General features: G+C 47.7%; 2 protein-coding genes across 7 annotated transcripts in view; both read right to left on the reverse strand.

Moving 5' to 3' along the window:
- Positions 1 to 3: 3 nt before the first annotated feature.
- On the reverse strand, positions 4 to 2688 carry CUNH1orf74 (chromosome unknown C1orf74 homolog). Of its 6 annotated transcripts, none has more exons than XM_045298225.1 (2): positions 2667 to 2688; positions 4 to 1405 (listed from the first exon to the last, which is right to left on the reverse strand). In XM_045298225.1, exon 2 carries the CDS (start codon positions 1307 to 1309, stop codon positions 518 to 520), a length of 792 nt encoding a protein of 263 aa, XP_045154160.1. In that variant the 5' UTR covers positions 1310 to 1405; positions 2667 to 2688; the 3' UTR covers positions 4 to 517. The 6 variants fall into 6 exon arrangements, with proteins under 6 accessions (XP_045154160.1, XP_045154157.1, XP_004699914.1 ...); XM_045298222.1 differs by lacking the exon at positions 2667 to 2688 and adding an exon at positions 2417 to 2568; XM_004699857.2 differs by lacking the exon at positions 2667 to 2688 and adding an exon at positions 2356 to 2568.
- A 4206-nt stretch (positions 2689 to 6894) lies between these two features.
- Positions 6895 to 15121, reverse strand: part of IRF6 (interferon regulatory factor 6) — a 20538-nt gene continuing 12311 nt past the window's right edge. Inside the window, exons 5-9 of the mRNA XM_004699858.3 lie at positions 13459 to 13587; positions 10762 to 10920; positions 9385 to 9777; positions 8642 to 8760; positions 6895 to 7706 (exon numbers count right to left, since the gene is read on the reverse strand). Coding sequence (XP_004699915.1) covers positions 7482 to 7706; positions 8642 to 8760; positions 9385 to 9777; positions 10762 to 10920; positions 13459 to 13587 — 1025 coding nt within the window. The 3' untranslated portion in view covers positions 6895 to 7481. The remainder of the gene's footprint in view (positions 7707 to 8641; positions 8761 to 9384; positions 9778 to 10761; positions 10921 to 13458; positions 13588 to 15121) is intronic.

Genomic DNA, 15121 nt, shown 5'->3' on the forward strand with positions numbered 1-15121 from the left:
GTCTCCCTTCCTCAGATTTCTTTTTATTCCTAAATAACACATCATATCACAAAAGATAAGAGACACACTTACACATCCTAGTCTACTTTACCTGGTCCAAATCAAGGCAAGTTTGGGCCTTTTCTTTGCTAAGCAGACTGCCCACACAGGGCACATCTTTACAAGGCTGGCCTACCAGGGTACACTGCTGTGTCCTACCCACTCTTCCTCTTTCCCACCATCGCTCCTTTTCTATCCTATCCAATCAACAAATGCACAGCCAAGTCAAGAGGGCGGCCTAGTCAGGAAGTGGCAAACACGTAATACCAATGCTGTCATCACCTATTCCCATGCCCAGGGCAGATGTGGTCAGTTGTGTACAGCATTCTTTTCCCTTAAGCCCAGGTATGACCTCAACACCTTTCTCTCAGGTGCTGGAGCCAGCCCCTACCAGCGGATTGGAGTTGGCATTTGAGATGCTCCCTGGCTGGAAGATCGTTCTTCTCCGCACACCTGAAACATGGGAGGAGGGTTACAGTCAGAGGGCCACCGCTGGCAGGGTGACTATTTCAGAGGAGATACTGAGGTCAGCAAAGTCACTCTGGGTCTGACATCGGGTTGTTAGGTCCTCCTTCCAGGTGTTCACAATGTCCCTCAGAGCTAGGAACAAGCTCTCTGGGACACTGAAAGAATAGAGCAGGACTGGGGGGTAACCCAGCAGCCAGGTGGCCCGGACAGTGAACACCCGCAGTGGAGTCAGGGCTAGGCAGTTGTCATCTCCTTGGTTCAGGTGAAAGGTATAGGGGACAGGATAGCCCAGGAGGATCCCAAACACGGTACAGAAATTCCAGCCAGTGGACAGAAGCCTGCTGCAGGAGACTGCCGGGAATAAGTTCCTCCGCAGCCCCTGCAAATGCGTGACGATCTCAGCCACAAGGCCCTTCAAGTCCGGAAGCTGGTCCAACGAGCGGATAACAGGATGAGGCTGGGTGCTGGACACATCCACAAAGGTTAGGGGACCAAGCAGTACCTCCTCCAAGTGCTGGCATGCGTGCTCAGGGCTGATAATCAGGCTGTTTTCCCCAAGCTGCAGGATGTGAAGTCCCAGAGTCAGGAAGCCCAGCCTCTGCAGTTCCTCCAGATAGCTCTGGATCTGGGAAGCCCCTGCACAGTTACAGTCATAAAGCAAAGCTGGTTTCAGTCCCCGAGCCACAGCTAGCACCTCTGCAGCTAGGTGGAGGCAGGTGGCTCGGGGCGGGCTTCGTCTCTTTCCCATGCCCAGCGTCTGCTGAGCAGCTGCCACCAACAGCTGAGGGTTGGGTGTTGCCATGGGATCTGGTAGCCAGGTCCAGAACTGCCTCCTTAGCTATCTGTGGCCCCTTCCGTGGGCTGCAGCTCTCAGCTCCACACACTTGCGGAAGAAAGCCTAGAAGCAAAGCATTTTGCGAAGGATTATTAACACAAACCATGACATACCAGGCAACCTGCCCACAGTCTTTCCAAAAGTCATACAGCATTTTCCAAAGGTCATATTGTCCCTTTCTACTTTGGAACGCGAGCCCAGCCCTAGTAAAGGGTTATCACGAGCACCGGATGACTTTGCCTCTCAGCTGTAAAATACTGTGTCTACCTGCTTGCAAATGACACTCTGGTTCAAATTGTAAATCATTTGGGATGGAAGATGGGAGAGGACTTGGAGCAAAATAGGCAGGGCGTCTCTGGCAAAACTGTGTGCAACTGACCCAGAACCACCCTCCTAGGACAAAGATGTAAGTTCCAAATGTCAACTTCCAATGTCAACTTGCCCTTCCCTTCCCTTGGAAAGCAACCTGATTACAGGAACGTATTCTAGAACATCCTGTAACAATAAAATAAGTAAAATTTGTTAAAATTGCAGGAGTCCTTTAAAAGTGGTTTTTTTAAATAGCGGTGTCATGGTCAGCCTTTGTTGTTTTATACAAAAAGTACAAAGTCACTGCCATTGAGTTGCTAACAACCTACAAGACAGAGTAAAACTGCCCTTGTGGGTTTCCAAGACTGTAACGTTTACAGGGGTAGAAAGCCCAGTCTTTCTCCCGAAGAGCAAATGTGTGGTCTTGCCTGCTGACCTGGCAGATCACAGTCCAACACGTAAACACGACACCACCTGGGCTCCTGGATGGTTCAGACCTCGTAGGTTTTGCCCCTTTGTCAGCCTAGCCCTAACACTTCTGAAAACCCATCGCTTTTCATTCATCATCATCTTGATCCTCCAGGGTAAGTGAGGTTGTGCCAAAAGGTCATGGTAAAAAAGTCCCCTTCTGGAGCTCAGTTCTCTCGCCCACGAATTGGCACCTACGTGTTTTAGGCTTGTATTTTAACTTCTACGGGCCCCACCTTCGCCCTCCTTCGGACAGACGGGGACCCGGGGGCTGGGGGGAGGGAGTCAGAAGCTCACAGTCATCCCCACAGCCTCTCATTAGCATAGCGTCGGGATTCTTTGTTAAAGGAGGCAGCGATTCCTCTCACATATACTGTTCGGCCACTTCGGCGGGCGGGACGTCCGCCGCGACGCCGGGAATCCCTCCAGCAAAGACCCTTCCTTCCGCTTGACGCCGGGCCACCTAAGACGCGCCGCGGCGGAGACCCAATCTCCCCCAATCAGGTCCCGCCCCTCCTCCATGACGTCATCGAGCTCGCTCACGTACCTCGCGTTAGGAAAGAACAGGAGGTCGCCTCGCAGCGTGCCGGAAGTCCGGGCGCCTGCTGCCTGACCCCTTCCGGCCAAGGGAACCCGGCTCCACCCTGTCTGCGGAGGAATGGGCGGGGCAAAGCGGAAGAATGGGAGGGGCAGAAATGGACGACAGGAGGCGGAGCTTGGCGGCGCCGGGTGCCGCCCTGTGGCCTGAGCCCCCAGCTCCGCAGTTAATTCCAAGGCACGGTGACCCTGTAAAACAGTGTAACTTGCCCCATAGCGTTTCCTTGCCTGTAATCTTTATGCACACACACACACACGTGTATAACTGTATTAGCTCAAATATTGAGTTCTCTTTTCAAATCGTATTTTAAATTGTTTCAGTCAAGGAAGTGTTCAATACATTATATTTTTCTCTCTGAATGGCTGTAATCTTCAAGAAAGAAGATTGCTTCATTTTTCTCCTGCTGAGTGACTGGTGGATTTTAATCACGGACCTTTCATTTAACCTCTGTGGCTCCTCCCACTATGGCCTACCTTGACTGAGAAGTCAGTGCTTTATAACCCACTTTGATTTGCATATAAAGAAGTATGTTTCGCCTCCCACCTAAAGACAGCAGGCATGCTTTGTAGAATATGGTTTTACCCAGACAAAAAAAAAACAACACCCAAACTCACTGTCATCTAATCAATATTGACTCATAGCGATCCTATAAGACAGGGTAGAACTGCCCAGTGAGTTCCAGGCTGTTTCCAGATTGTGAATGTAGACAACCTCGTCTTTCTCTCACAGAGCAACTGGGACCTTGCGGATCTCAGGCCAACGTGTAACGACTGCACCGCGGGCACGACCGAGGCTGTAGAAACTAAAACACACACAAACCAAACTCAACACCATCACAGCAGTTTCAACAGAGACCTACAGGGCAGAGTAAAATTTGAAATACTTTTGGGTCTGTGGGTTTCCCAGGCTATAAATCTTTCTGGGAACAGACAGCCTCATCTTTCTCCTGTTGAGCAACCTGTGGTGTTGAACTGCTGACCTTGAGGTTAACAGCCCAACTTGTAACCCACTACACCGCAAGAATCCCTAATTGTGGAATGAATGCAAAGTCGGTTGTTTTATTTTACTTGTATGACTTGCCTCAATGCCAAATCTGAGAGGCTGAATGCCAAGAGGAACTATGGAAACCTATAGTTCTAGGCACGGTTATAATGTTTAGGTAGGGTGTAAAGTGTGAAAGCATTCACTCTAAGCAAAAGGTACAAATAAGTATTGCTTTGTATAAAATAGATGAACATCCTACCCATAGGAAGGTTAAATTCTAGGAACTCGGTTTCTTGCTTCACATGAAGCGGCAGCACCAGGGATTGCACAGGCTTTCTTTCCATCTGGACATTAAGATGAAGGGAAAGTTAACACTACCATCCATCTAATTCTCATGACAATGGGAGGGATTTTTTTTTTTTTTTGCCTTTCAACAGTCTCATTGGTATATAATTCACATATCATACAACAGTTCAGTCACATTAAGAAGAGCTGTAAGATCGTCACCACAATCAATTTCCATCACTCTTGTACTCATGGGTGATTAGTTCCCTACTTCCCTTCAACCTCCCCTGCCATACTCCCAATGAACCATTAAACCAGTTACTGTGTCTCTAGATTTATCCATCCTGGACAAAGGGAGTTTCTTGAGAACCATCCTGAGGAAATGGCCCAAATTTGGGAACTGGGATCATTTGTGCTGTGATTTCAGCCCAGCAAAATCCCTATTTGAAAAAATTATGTTCTTGTGCCTAAACCTTGGTATCTTTAGGCTGTAAAAACTGTTAACTGTGGACTAAAGATGGGAATTAACATAACCATGCTGGTTAGGAAAAAAAGAAGAAGAAAAATAAAGACTATTTTAGTTTATTCATTTATTCCAGCAACAAATATTTGAGAACACACTGTGTCAAACACTATGCAAGATGCTCACAGCACAGTCCAAGACAAACAGTCCTCTCTTCAGCAAGTTTGTGGTCAAGCAGGTGAAAGACGCTGAACAATTACAAGGGAAATGATCATTTCGAAGGGGAACTTTGGGACTATGGAAATATATAACAGGGTATGCAATGTCGTTGGATGGAGTGGGCAGGCAAAGTGGTGGAGACACACCCCAGTGTTAAGTAATGAGAGGGCAAGAAGAAAACAGAGTTTCCAAGAAAAGAAACATGGCATCCATCCTAATAGGACTGGAGAAAGAGCACCCAGGGAGATGTGTGGAGAACCCCACATGCATGTGCCCCACATCCCGTCGAGGATGTCAAACAAGAAAGCTGACTGATCTAGCTAAGATCACATAAAACCACTCATCGAACCCAACCCTCTAACACTTTCTACTACAGCTGCATATTTAAAGGTTAGTCCTTGGTACCCCACAGTACAATTTTCAATACTCTTTATCATCTCACATTAGGTATGTGAGCTTACATCCATATCAATGGCCTGCCTGTCAGGGGAAAGGAAGGTACCAGCCCAGACCCAATTACTTGACTTCCCAATTTACCTACTGTGAGTTCTTTTACCTTAGATCTACCTAGACACTGACAGAGGCAACCTAAATTTCGGGACCAAAATGCCTTATTTCACCTACTCAAACCAAATGACCAAACAAAGGTAAAGTTTCTTTGCCTTCTAGTATGCCTCCTCATCTCTAGAAGCCCAACTCTTGCTTCCAATGGGGCATCTGGCTTTTACTGAAATTCCTGTGGAGTGTCTTGTGACTTTGTCATTGGCAACCCAACACATAACCCACCAGGCCAAGTCCCCTAAAACCAAAAAAAGGGAAGAAAACCAAAAACCCAACTCACTGTCACGGAGTCAGTTCAACTCCTAGAAACCCTACAGTACAGAGTCAAGCTGCCCCTGTGGGTTTCCGCGGCTGTAAATCCCTACAGCAGTAAACACTTCATCTTTCTCTCAAAGAGCACTTGATGGTTTTGAACTGCTGACCTTGTGGTTGCCAGCCCAACTCATAACCTCCCATGCCACCAGGGCTCTCTACCAGGTCCCTTAAAGATCCTAACATCAAGGGTTATGGTTTCTAAATAAATAAATACGACCCACTGCCACTTTTGCTTTGGATTGAGCCATTAGCATGGGTAGTAGGCGAGACCTGGACTTCCCTACTGTGACTTGGTACCCACACGGCATTCAAGAGGAATGACATCTGCACCCAGAGATTAGCATCTTATCTTCATTTTTTGGTCTTGGAGTTTAAATTAGGTCTCATTTCCTCTCCAAATGAGAGACCAAGAAAGAAGAAGAATGGCCAGAGCCTGAGAATAGGTTACCCGACGAGACCAGTTTGTGGGAGACCCAGCGGCTTTGTTCTACATCACTCTTCACCAAGCAGGTTGGTGCTAGTCCAGCCTCCTCCAAAAAAGCATTGCCCAGCCCTTCTGTATGCTGGCCTTCACACAGCAACACACCATCTATCACAACTGCAAAAAATCCCCATGAGAGTAAGACTGAAACTGACCAACAATGAGAGTAGAGATACCAGGAGGATTAGGGGAGGGTGGGGGAGAAATGGGGAATCGATCACAAGGCTCAACCTAGAACCCCCTCCCAGGGGGGACAAATAGAGTAAAAGAGGGTGAGGGGCGACGGAGGATGATGTAAGATATGGAAATAATAATCTATAACTTATCAAGGGTTCATGAGGGAGGGAGGGCGGGGGAGAGAGGGTTAAGAAATGGGGAGCTGATATCAGGGGCTCAAGTGGGAAGAGAATGCTTTGAAAATGATGGCGGCGGCATATGTGCAAATGGCTTGACACATTGGATGAATGTATGGATTGTGATGATATGTAAGACCCCCCCAATAAAAGTACTTGGGGGGGGGGGGACAACAAGGAGGAACTGTCCCTACTGTAACCAGAGGTTTAACTCATTCCCAATTCATCCTCTCTGAAGAAAATCAGGAAAAAAGCACCCTTCCCTCTGAAGGCTGCCTTCCAAATCCTCTACCACACACATCCAATGACATGTGTTTGAGAGGTGGCCAGCCAAACCGGACAGCTGATTGGTCCACAGACCCCCTAGGCTCCCTCTGTCAGCAGCTCCGTTTATGAGCTTTGCCTCTACAGGCAGGGTGACTTTCAGACTTTGGCACCCATTTCTATTTAGATGTCAAGCTTGGTTCCCAAGCAACCAGCCAGCTCCCCCGCCCACTCCCCACCCCCTCCCTTTCACTCTCCCTATCAGGCAGGTAGCTTACTATACTAGCAGAACAGGTCAAACAGAGCTTAATCGTGGAGAAATCCGTGTTGGAGGGAACTTCAATGAAAGCAAGAGAGAAATAGAAAATAGGTGGTACAAAAAGAAAGGCAGAAGGGTTTGGGTTCCCGGCACTTCACCTTGCACAAGTCGAAAGAAGTCGTCAAATCAGATTCTTAAAGCTGGAGGCAGTCTCTGGCATCAATCCAAGCCTTGCGCTTTACAAGGGATGAATCTGATGCCAACAGGAGAAATGACTTGTTCAAGGTCACGCTATCACAAGCAAGAGTGGCAGCTAGAAGCTGGTGTCCCAGGCCTGACTTCCTTCTACCACATTACACTACCACAGGGAGCTTCAGAAAAGGACAGGCACATCTGGAAAGTGATTTTTCCATAAATTACATCAACTTCTAAAGCAAGGCACATTTGGAAAGAGCCATAGACTATCAACAGTGTGAGACAGAAGAGGGTTTGAAAAGCAGGCTAAATCTGAAGAATATAAAATATCCATATGTACAATATTTCTTTTTTAAAAAGACTGGGCAGAAGAAGGCATCCATGATTACTGGGCGGGCAGGGCAGAGGGCAGTTGCATGCTGGGGGCGGGCTGCATGGGCTGCCAGCTCTCTTGGGTTTGCAGGATGCGGTACAGCTGCTTGAGCTGAGCAACGATGTTGTCTTTGATGTCTGGAGTTGAGATCTGCAGGCGGACACTGCCACTGTCAAAGGAGCGCGTGAAGTCACCGGAAAACATCTCGAAGATCATCCGAGCCACCACAGGAATGACCTGCCCGGGGAAACATATGGGGGTGTGTTTGCATGCAACAGGAGGGACTCAAGATTCAAGTGAGGGCCAAGGAGTCCCTGGAGAAGCCCCCCCCCCACCCCTCTGATCTCACCTTCATCTCTCTGACCATCCCCTGCAGTCTAGAAGGGACCCAAATGAAGCGAAGGCACTAGATGTAGCGTCACATCATGCCTGAAGATTTGACCCTTCACCACATTTCCTCTGTTGCCTGCCTCATCACACAACCCCGGGAGGCCGGGCCGCGGAGCCTCTCTGCTCCTTCTGAGAGTAAGTGAGGACTCAATGTTCTTGTGATGGGAGGACGAAATGAGGAGCTATTACTCGAGGAGAACCGTTTTCTTGTTGCTCCATGATGTCAAGTTGATTCTGACCCTTGACAGAGTAGAACTGCCCCATGGGGATTTTTAGGCTGCAGTCTTTCTAAGAGCACATGGCCAGGCATTTCTCCGCTCTAGCCACGCGTGTGGGTTTCAGCCTCCAACCTTTCGGTTCGCAGCCAGCACGTGGCCGCGGCACCACAGGGCTCTTTAGTGTCCACTCCGGGAGATGAAGAACACTTGAACATGGAGAGAGGTGCTGGTTGCACACCGAGGTGCACATAACTGATGCCACCGAACCGTCCACTTAAAAAATAACTTCAATGGCAAGGTGTTTTTAATACATATTTTATCATTATTTAAAAAAACAAAAACAGGAGAGAAGCACTTTTCCAACCAGGCCCAGCGAGGTCTCAGCAAGACTTAAATGGCAGTACCGTGGTCAAAGATACGTTCTCCATGAAATGGGTCATTCGATTTTGAGTATCCTTTATCTTCTAGCCTGGTCAAGTCCACTGCCACCCATGGAAGGGAAACCTACTCAGGGCTCGACCCAGACCAAGAGGCCAAACCCTTGACCCAGTGTGACCTTCTCACCTGAACCAAGATGAGCTTCCTTTCCAGCGGTTTCCCGTCAGGCCACTCTTCTCCAAAGCATAAGTAGATCTCGAAAGGCGGCTGCTTCTCTATCTGTCCTTTCTGGTGGGCGATGAGATCTGCGGAAGGCAGAAACATCACATTGGGTGTACGGAGTGACTCCTGTACGGAGTGACAGCTTGAGCTGTTCGCCACGAGTCACGTGTTGGCTATGTTATTGACAATGACATCGTTCCACAGCCACATGAGTCACAGGGGGTGCTTTCTATTGAGCATCGTTGATCTAAACCCACTTTGGGTTCAAACCATCGTGGAGATTTTATAGCTCATTTTATATGCCTGCTTGAATCCACCACTCAGGTATTTCCCCAAAGGAAAGACTATGATTGGCTAAATACGACAAAGAGGATCAACTTGCAGTCGTACTATCTAGCATTTGAGGGATGCTGACAAGGCTGTCTCTCGCTTCTGCCAACCTGAAAATAGCTTCCAGGCGCCAAGCTTTGCAGTCGAACTCCCTTCTTCATTGCCTAAGACATTTTCATTTCTCAGTCAAGGCTCTCTCTCTTCTCCCTTCTTTTCCTCCAGAATGAGGTTTTTTTAAAAATTTAACTAAGGGCTCTGCATAGGGAGGAAACTGAGGAGTGAAGTGGAGGACAATGGGGCAGAGAGGAGGGATGGAAGGGGGAAGACACAATTCCAGGGAGCAATTCACACAACTGGCCTACTGAAAAGACACTCACCACTAAGGAATGTTTCCAGGCAAAATAGCTTGACCTTCTTTTGTCTCTCAATCAGGTTGGGGGCAACAAGCGAGGGGGCACATGGCCCTGACCAGTACACCTTGCACTGGCACAGCCTGATGGCATAAATGGCATGCCCGCTGACCTCCAGGATCAGTCCTCTGTCCATGACGTCCAGCAGCTTGCTGGTGAAAAGCTTCTGCTTCTCATTGGTGATATGCTCGGGGCCTGGAAATTTCACCTGCTCCAGGCTGACGGGACCAAAGAGCTCCTCCTGGTCAGGCATGGGTCCCAGATCCCCGTAGAAGAGCCGGCAGCCCTGGGGGTTGCTCACGGTCATGGTCTGCCCATACTCTTTCCCACGGTACTGAAACTTGATGTCCAGATCAGTCACTGCAAGACAACAGAGACCTGAGTACTCTGCTCTACTGCTCTGCCTAAGGCCCCTGGGAGTCCGGAAAGATCAAGCGCCCTTTCAACCAGCTTTCAAGAAGGCCCCTCCCAGAGCTGCACTTCCAGCAATAAAAGGTGACAGCAAAATATCCCCAGAGTAACCACTCAAAAGACTACCTGGAAACAAACAGTTCAAGGTCCATCTATACTGCTTCTGGTCAACCGTCACACCCTAAGGCTAGAATGTCATCACGCAAAGTGATGGCCCTGGGCTTCCCTGCTTCATAGTAAGAGTCTCCACATTAGTGGGTACTCAGAAAAGCTCCAAAGTAAGATAGCTTGTTGCTGTTTCATTTCTGTGCTTCATCATTTAAAGAAATCAGAAGAGCTTGAAGCACAATTCCATCTTTCTAAAAATGTACACATGTGCACACGCTGTGGATCTGGCCTCACTATCAACAGTTAAAGGGCAGAGTAGACAGCAAAGCAAATCTCCCTCAACAGGCCCCTATTGAACCCCACGGGTCTTATCCAAGCTACTGAACCTTTGGGACCACATTTCAGTTTTCAGTACTCACACCCCAGACCAGGTGTGTCATCAAAGGGAGACCTGAGCCATGAGACGGATTGCTGGTTGAGATACGCTTGTGACCAATCCAGAAAGAGGCCCCTCAAATCCAGAACTTCCTAAACCAAACCCATGGCCATTTAACCCCCTATACCATAACTGGCCTTGCACCCAGATCTCCTAGCCACACTGATAAATGCAGGCCTCCCGCCCACCTATGAGGTTTGGTCACCTGGAGCTGTAACCAATCAGAGTAGGGGCAAGTAGGCATGAGCTCAGGTTTCTCTAGTCCTCATCAGCCAACCAGGAGCCAGGCACGGGCAGCTATTCTATATATGGCAAAGAAGTGGGGGCAGAAGGTAGGCAGGAAGTACTAGGATCCAAACACCCGGGTAGAAAGTCCAGGGCTCACTCACTTGGCAGAGAGCTGATCCACAGCTCTGGAGAGCTATAGAAGGGCTGTATGGGAGCCGGGGGCACTTCCATCTCCAGAGGTTCTGTTTTGGGCCACACTGCTTCAGGGCTGCAGTTGCCCACACTGCAATTGCCCACACTGGCTGGTGCCATGGGAGAGCCTAGAAAAGAAGGATGTAGGTGAGCAGGTGGGGGCACCACACATGCCCATCACCTGCCCTGAGGCTCTGAGGACTAACAAGATCAGCAGGCAGGAGTCAAGTACTAAACCATGATCCAAAGATGATTTCTGATCAACGATTTCCATAGATAACGCAATAAAAAAAATGAGATTCGTATACTTCGGCTTTCCTTCCTAATCATATTAGCTCTCCCACGACATACAGAGTTTGCTGATAATGAGAAGCCAGAAAAGGGCATTATCGCGGAGCGTTAAATTAGAAAGGATGTGAGTGAGACGTTCCCAATTGCAAAATGTGACCTCCATCTGTCAAACAGAAGCTGATTATCTCCCATCAAGTAAAAACCAAACCAAACCACTGCTGTGTGACACCGGCTCACAGCAGTGACCCTGCAGAACAGAACAGAGCTGCTCCCTGGGGTGCTGAGGCTGCACGTGTTTACAACCGGGAGCAGAAAGCCTCATCTTTCTCCCTGGTGGATCTGAACTGCTGGCCTTGAGGTTAGCAGTCACTGCATAATCGACTCTACCACCAGGCCAGGCCCTTCCCACCACATGAACTTAACTGAAGCAGCTGATGAGTCCTAAGCAAATGACAGTGCATGACATTCTATGGAGAACAGCCGAATCCCTTGTCATGCCCAACAACTCATCTCTGGGAGGATACTGAGAACCTAGAAAAATGTGTTTCTTTGGGGGAAGGAACTGAGAGACTGAGGAATAAGATGATAAGGCAATCCCCTGAACAAAATTACCTTTTTGTACCAGTGTAAATTCTAAACCACGGGGAAGCATGATTGATTCAAAATGATCCAATCAATTCCTTGAAAAATAACGTTGAAAATCCACCCACTTTGCTGCCATGACCAAGGATTCCTTCCAAAGTCTCTGCATGCCTGTTCCCAGCCTCATCTCCTAGCCACCCACTCTCCAACTGCTCCTCTTCCTCAGCCCGACAGCTCCAAACGCAGAGGTTAGTGATGCTTTGGCCCTTTTTTTATAAGCCTAGTTCACATCCATTTTCATTTTAAAACAATCTATTGCTATTTTTATTTTTTATCTTTGGTGTGTGTATCTGTCAGAAGCTTTTGCTTGTTTGTTTTTATGATTCATTTGTGTGTGAGCTTTTCCCCCCAACAGTTTTATTGGAGCATGGTTTACATATCATACAATTTCTCTGCTTTTTTGTAATACAGGTACAGTCCCCGTGTCTTTCCAGAATGGATTCAAGACAACACACAGCAAAAGGACATGGAACAAACACTTTAATCATATACAAACCAAAATAATCAGAATCCTGGAAATAGATGGTATCTTTGCAGGGGGTCAGAATGACAAATGAATCAGTCAAGGTTTAGGGAAAATATCCCAGATTTCCAGATGTCCACCTCTTAGAATTTCACCAGGTGGGAATGTAGCATGTGGCAGCAATGACCTGAAAGGCCTCCGAGAAATGTTTCTTTCCTCACTGCTTGGTTGCAGAAATAAAATGTCAGGATCAGTGAAGGAGGACCAGTGGAGAGACAAAAGTCACTTCCTGATTCGCAAAGCAGGGCTGCAGGTTGTGTAGCATGTCCTACAAAAACCATCCCACCATCCCGGGTTTTCCAGATGGCAGGGGCATCTCATTGGACGCACAGCAGCGGCTCTTACTAGGAAGGCAGGAAAAGACCCTGCCCAGCTGAGCCCATGCCATCTGAGCAAGAGCATTTCAGTGCACAGAAGCTGCAGAAGAGCAAGGCACTGTGTGTCCCAGACCATCGGCCTACGAAGCACAGGAGGCTCAGAACTGGCCAGGCCACACACTGGAAGGCTTCTCACTGCCTAACACATTTTGCTGGGAAGCTGAGTTCACAAAGCTCATAAAAATAACATCAAAAACATCTCTTACACGTGAGCTCGCTGCTAAAAGCCTAGAGGAGCAGCTGCAGTTTCATATAATACAGTCCAAGGGGAATGGATCTGGATTTTATACCGAGAATTTCCTTGCAGCTCATGAAATGATGTCTGCACTTGGCCGGAAGGAAACAGGCGGTTTAAGAGCGCTGATAATCGAGTGGGCTTCAAGAAGTTTGTGGAAATATGGAACTCAAAGAACATGGGATTTTTGCCCCACAAACTTTTTGAAGCTGCCTCACAAGTGAAATTGGATTGAGAATGAAAGTTATTTGTTTTTACAAATTTTATATTGAAATTTGACATATAAAATGTTAGGCATTTTCTAAATCAAATGCTTATTTTTGGAAATCTACATAAAATTTTATAAATATTTATAAAAATATTGATTCAGAAAATGGTCTCCGTTCCCCAAACCCACCCCTCTAGTCGCCCTCGAACTGGACAGCGGAGTTGCTGGAACTCCCCTGGCGGGGACTCCTGCTCGCCAACATACCAGTGTGATGGTCAAGCACTTGGTCACTGCTCCCAGTAGATTGGTGGCCAAGGGGCAGCAGTTCCAAGGGAAAGGCCTCTTCCTTCCTCCTCCTCCCTCTGTGCCGCGCCCACCAGTCACACTCACCATTAATGTTCAGGAAGGGGAAGGTATCCTGGATGGGAACGTGGTGCTGAGACTGATCTAGTTCATCTTCCTCATCGTCTTCATCTATGTCATTATCCTTCTCATCCCAGGGTGCAGATCCAGTGGATCCTAGCCAAGAAATAAAGACACAGGCCTACAGGTGAGCACTTCAGGTTCAGGGCCACCTGGGTAGCTGACCCACCCATCAAGCTAAGAGGGTGGCTAGCCCAAAGGTCCCCCAAGTTCAGTGTGTATCCTCCATGCCCTCGATAAAAAGAGTGGGTGAATCAAGGGTGCATCTTAACTCACCACTGGATCCAACTCACCCTACACAACCCTATTGTTAGCTCTCTTCCCCTCTGCTATCCACAAGCTGCAGGCCCTACTCCCTCTAGAAATCTCCTAATTCCTTTTCGAACCTTCTTCGTATACACAAGCCTGCCTTCTCAGGATTTAAGGTCACCCATCTACCACCCTAGTAAGCAAAGTGTGACGGACAGGTCTTTATTTCAGGGTCTCACTGGATTTATTGGAGGATCATTCTAACTGATCTGGCTCTTAGTTGGTACTTGTTGAGCATTTGATATAGAGAAGATCCAGGCCATATGCTCTCAGCAAAAGTATCCTATGAATTACATGATCACACACCCAACATACCCAAAGAACTTAGTAGCTTTTTAAATATCATTTTATTAGGGTTAATAGCTTTTTTATGTCATATCCATGGATTTTTACAATAGCCTTTGAAGCAGGTAGAAAAACGGAGAGCCCATATGTTACAGATGGGAAAAAAAAGAAGGCTCACGAGTTCACGAAATTTGATTCAATAAGTAGCACACAAGAAGTGAAGTGCTAGCAGCCTGGTTGAGAAGTCAAATCTCCCACGTCTCCATTGCTCCTCTTCTGCACTTAAAGCAGTCAGGCTAGTCAGCCATTCCCCACAGTGAACAGGTCAGCTATGCTGAGCTTACATCTTTGTCCCCCAGGTCCTGCTCCGGGAATGGCTTTCTTGCTTTACCAGTCTTGCTCGTGCTTAGCCAGGCTGCAGTCTTTTAGGAGCAACAGTCTTCAGGCTTAAAAGTCCATCCCCAACAGAAAAGGGGGTGAAGGGAGATGTTGGACAGTGTAACACATGACAAAATAATAATTTATAAATTATCGAGAGTTTGTGAGGGAAGGGGGCGGGGAGGGAGAGGAAAATGAGGAGCTGATACCAAGGGCGCAAGTAGAAAGCCAATGTTGTTTGTTTGTTTGTTTGTTTTTTATCATTTTATTAGGGGCTCATACAACTCTTATCACAATCCATACATACATCAATTGTGTCAAGTACATTTGTACATATGTTGCCATCATCATTCTTTCTACTTGGGCCCTTGGTATCAGCAATTCATTTCCCCCATCCCTGCTCGCCCCCTGAGCCCTTGATAATTTATAAATTATTATTATTTTGTCATATCTTACACCATCCAACGTCTCCCTCCACCCACTTCTCTGTTGTCTGTCCCCCAGGGAGGGAGTCATATGTAGATCCTTGTGATCGGTCCCCCTTTTTCCCCCCACCTTCCCCTTACCCTCCTGGTATCTCTACTCTCATTATTGGTCCTGAGGGGTTTATCTGTCCTGGATTCCCTGTGTTTCCAGCTCTTACCTTGTACCAGTGCAC

The sequence above is a fragment of the Echinops telfairi genome, unplaced genomic scaffold (assembly GCF_000313985.2).
Source record: "Echinops telfairi isolate 266 unplaced genomic scaffold, ASM31398v2 ScPeMD7_7424;HRSCAF=8462, whole genome shotgun sequence".
NCBI lineage: Eukaryota > Metazoa > Chordata > Mammalia > Afrosoricida > Tenrecidae > Echinops > Echinops telfairi.

Bases quoted from the DNA above. Each gene is read 5' to 3' on its own strand.
- CUNH1orf74 (XM_045298225.1), bottom strand. From the start codon at position 1,309: ATGGCAACACCCAACCCTCAGCTGTTGGTGGCAGCTGCTCAGCAGACG.